Source organism: Siphateles boraxobius, unplaced genomic scaffold (genome assembly GCF_051911475.1).
Source record: "Siphateles boraxobius isolate OS27281-9 unplaced genomic scaffold, OSU_SipBor_1 143, whole genome shotgun sequence".
In the NCBI taxonomy this organism is placed as follows: domain Eukaryota; kingdom Metazoa; phylum Chordata; class Actinopteri; order Cypriniformes; family Leuciscidae; genus Siphateles; species Siphateles boraxobius.
This window is the reverse complement of record NW_027508748.1, coordinates 268,576-272,500: the sequence shown is the minus strand read 5'-3', so window position 1 is coordinate 272,500 and position 3,925 is coordinate 268,576. Positions and strand designations below refer to the sequence as shown.

Below are 3,925 nucleotides of genomic sequence, written 5' to 3'. Positions count from 1 at the left end.
TTCTCACTCACACACACACTCACTCACTCTCCAACTTTCTCACACACAGACACACACACACACACACACACTTTCTCACTCACACAGAGATCTTTAAGATCAACCACAGCTGTTCAGTTTATTCTTTCTCTCTCAGGTTCTCTTCCCAAGTGGGTTGTAAACAAGTCTTCCCAGTTCTTGGCACCCAAAGTGAGTAAAGTTTCCTTCACACACTCGTTCATTGATAGTTATTTGCTCTGTAGCTTTGTTCTTCATTTCTAACCGAATTTACCCTGAAACCACACATAATGACAGACATGTGAGTGAGTGTGTGTGTGTGTGTGTGAGCGTGTGTTGAAGTAGGTCAACAGTTTCTCAGGAAACATTAGTGAAAGAACAGATGAGTGATTGATCGATAAAGAGACACACAGTGACAAAAGAACATATGAAATATTAAACGCCGTCAGCGTGAATACAATCATTTCTACACCATTGCAGTTTATCATTCACACAAACAGCACATAAAGATTCTAATAGAACTCTGGGGTTCTTGAGTTTATGCCAATAAGATTCTAAATAAGGAGAATACTTTCATGTTTAGTGGGTTATTTTCATTTTTTCTAGTAATAAAGTATGTTTACGAGCTGCTTAATTCATAAAAGTTAAAAATGAACTAAAACAATTTACTCAAAACTAAATCAATAAAATGATCCCATGACGGAGCCACTAAAGGTTCTATATGTGAAGCGCCTGTCGAAACCATTGAAGGTTCCAGATAGAGCCTCTTTGATACTGGAAATACTTCTGTTAAAGTTTCACTATATAAATGATTTTAAAAGAGGAGACGGACTGATTAAGAGAACTGATGACGCTGCAAACATTTCTGAGACAAACTGGATCAGTGAGACAAAGAGCTGCAGTGTGTCTAAATGTGTCTGTGAGATTGAATTAGACTATTAGTGTGTGCGAGTGTGTCTCTGTGTGTGTTAGTGGTAGTATGTGTGTCAGAGAGTATTGATTGAGAGAATTCTTTTAATTTACTTTTTTATAATTCACCGCTTTATAATCTAGTTTAATATATATTTCCTGTAATAAATGTATTTTAGATGGCTTATTTATTTTGGAATCATATGTGTGTGTGTCAGGCGATGAAGCGCATCAGTAAAGCGTGTGTTCGGTACCCGGAGTGGAAGCAGAAACACAGTCCGGGCTTCAAGCCGTGGCTTTTCCCGGAGCAGAACCGGCTGTCCAGCGTCCCACTGTCCGAGCTCTGCATCCAACACGCAGAATCCCTGGAGAACATCGACGAGAGCTCGCTCCGGGAGAGCAAAGACGAGCGCGCCGAGCACAGCGACGAGGAGGGGCACAACTGACACCCACACACACACACACCTGTGAGCGATTCTGAGGTCGATTCCCTGTCAGATCAGCACATTTAAGCAGTGAGTGAGTGAGAGTGAGAGAGAAAGAGTGAGTGAGTGTGTGTGAGAGAGTGAGAAAGCGAGAGAGATAGAGGGTGAGAAAGCGAGAGAGATAGAGGGTGAGAAAGCGAGAGAGAGAGAGTGAGAAAGCGAGTATGTAAGAGTGAGAGAGTGTGCGTGCGTGCGAGAGTGTGAGAGAGTGAGCATGTGTGTGAGAGAGTGAGTGTGAGAGTGAATGAGTGTGAGAGAGTGAGAATGTGAGTGAGAGAGTGCGTGGGTGTGTGAGAGAGTGAGTGAGTGTGTGTAAGAGAGAGAGAGCGAGTGCGTGTGAGAGCGAGTGAGTGAGAGAGTGAGTGAGTGTGAGAGAGTGAGTGTGAGAGAGTGAGTGTGAGAGAGTGAGTGTGAGAGAGTGAGTGTGAGAGAGTGAGTGTGAGAGAGTGAGTGTGAGAGAGTGAGTGTGAGAGAGTGAGTGAGAGAGCGAGTGAGAGAGCGAGCGCGTGAGAGAGCGAGCGCGTGAGAGAGCGAGTGAGTGTGAGAGAGTGAGTGTGAGAGAGTGAGTGTGAGAGAGTGAGTGTGAGAGAGTGAATGAGTGTGAGAGAGTGAGTGAGTGTGAGAGAGAGAGTGAGTGTGAGAGAGTGAGTGTGAGAGAGTGAGAGTGTGAGAGAGTGAGTGAGTGTGAGAGAGTGAGTGAGTGTGAGAGAGTGAGTGAGTGTGAGAGAGTGAGTGAGTGAGAGTGTGAGAGTGAGTGAGTGAGAGTGTGAGAGAGTGAGTGAGTGAGAGTGTGAGAGAGTGAGTGAGTGAGAGTGTGAGAGAGTGAGTGAGTGAGTGAATGAGAGTGAGTGAGTGAGTGTGAGAGAGTGAGTGAGTGTGAGAGAGTGAATGAGAGTGAGTGAGTGAGAGAGCGTGAGTGAGTGAGTGAGAGAGCGTGAGTGAGTGAGTGTGAATGAGTGTGAGAGAGTGAGTGAGTGAGTGTGAGTGAGAGAGTGAATGAGAGAGTGAATGAGAGAGCGAGAGTGAGTGAGTGTGAGAGAGTGAATGAGAGTGAGTGTGAGAGAGTGAGTGAGTGAGAGAGCGAGAGTGAGTGAGTGTGAGAGAGTGAGTGAGTGAGAGAGCGAGAGTGAATGAGTGTGAGATTGCGAGAGTGAGTGAGTGTGAGAGAGTGAATGAGAGTGAGTGTGAGAGAGTGAGTGAGTGAGAGAGCGAGAGTGAGTGAGTGTGAGAGAGTGAGTGAGTGAGAGAGCGAGAGTGAATGAGTGTGAGATTGCGAGAGTGAGTGAGTGTGAGAGAGTGAATGAGTGTGAGAGAGTGAGTGAGTGAGTGTGAGAGTGAATGAGAGTGAGCGAGTGTGAGAGAGTGAATGAGTGTGAGAGAGTGAATGTGAGTGAGAGAGCGTGAGTGTGAGTGTGAGAGTGAATGTGAGTGAGAGAGCGAGAGTGAGTGTGAGAGTGAATGTGAGTGAGAGAGCGAGAGTGAGAGAGCGAGAGTGAGTGTGAGAGCGAGAGTGAGTGAGTGTGAGAGAGCGAGAGTGAGCGAGAGTGAATGAGTGTGAGAGAGAGTGAGTGAGTGTGAGAGAGTGAGTGAGTGTGAGATTGAGAGAGCGAGAGTGAGTGAGTGTGAGAGTGAGTGAGTGTGAGAGAGTGAGTGTGAGAGTGAATGAGAGTGAGATAGAGTGAGTGTGAGAGTGAGTGAGTGTGAGAGTGAGTGAGTGTGAGAGTGAGAGTGAATGAGAGTGAGATAGAGTGAGTGTGAGAGTGAGTGAGTGTGAGAGTGAGTGAGTGTGAGAGTGAGTGAGTGTGTGAGTGAGTGAGTGTGAGAGTGAGTGAGTGTGAGAGTGAGAGTGAATGAGAGTGAGCGAGTGTGAGAGAGTGAATGAGTGTGAGATTGAGTGAGAGTGAGCGAGTGTGAGCGAGTGAATGAGTGTGAGATAGAGTGAGAGAGTGAGTGTGAGAGAGTGAGTGAGAGAGCCAGAGTGAATTAGATTTAATCCAGTTATGCAGATGTAAATGATATTGAATTATGAAGTGATTTCCGGCTGTTTCCCACTCTACGGATCGACCTCTGACCTTCAGCACGCATGCAGACACAACACTGGAACCGCTGAGTCGATCTGTTGTACGACACGAGAGTTCAATCAATCAATGAATGTAGTAACCAAGAATTAAAAACGAATTACTGCCTGTTTTTGGAGCCCTGTCTTGTGTCTTCTGTTTATCACAACAAAAACGTGTGTTTGCAGAGACATTGAGTCAACAAGGTGTTAGCAATTAATTTGAATTAATTCACTGTAAAATGCATTTTTGCTTGAAAACAAGGAGAAAATGTGATGAATTGGATTTAATTAGTTCTGGCCTTGCATATCAGAATGACCCCCTTTTTATATAAACTATTCAGATTAAGTGTGTGTGACTGTGTGCGTCTACTTAAATTGTCTCCAGAAGTGAGCTAAAGTGGGTGGAAATTTTTACACTGTATGAAAAATGTGCTTATTATATGTTTATAATATGTGCTTATTTAGATGAGTAATA

At 44.8% G+C, this 3,925-nt stretch overlaps 1 protein-coding gene across 1 annotated transcript in view; it reads left to right on the top strand.

The window, feature by feature from the left end:
- The window catches only part of stard10 (StAR related lipid transfer domain containing 10), a 19,101-nt gene extending 15,514 nt beyond the window's left edge, over positions 1-3,587 (top strand). The window contains exons 5-6 of the mRNA XM_077230371.1: positions 137-189; positions 1,125-3,587. Coding sequence (XP_077086486.1) covers positions 137-189; positions 1,125-1,352 — 281 coding nt within the window. The 3' untranslated portion in view covers positions 1,353-3,587. The remainder of the gene's footprint in view (positions 1-136; positions 190-1,124) is intronic.
- Positions 3,588-3,925: the final 338 nt, after the last annotated feature.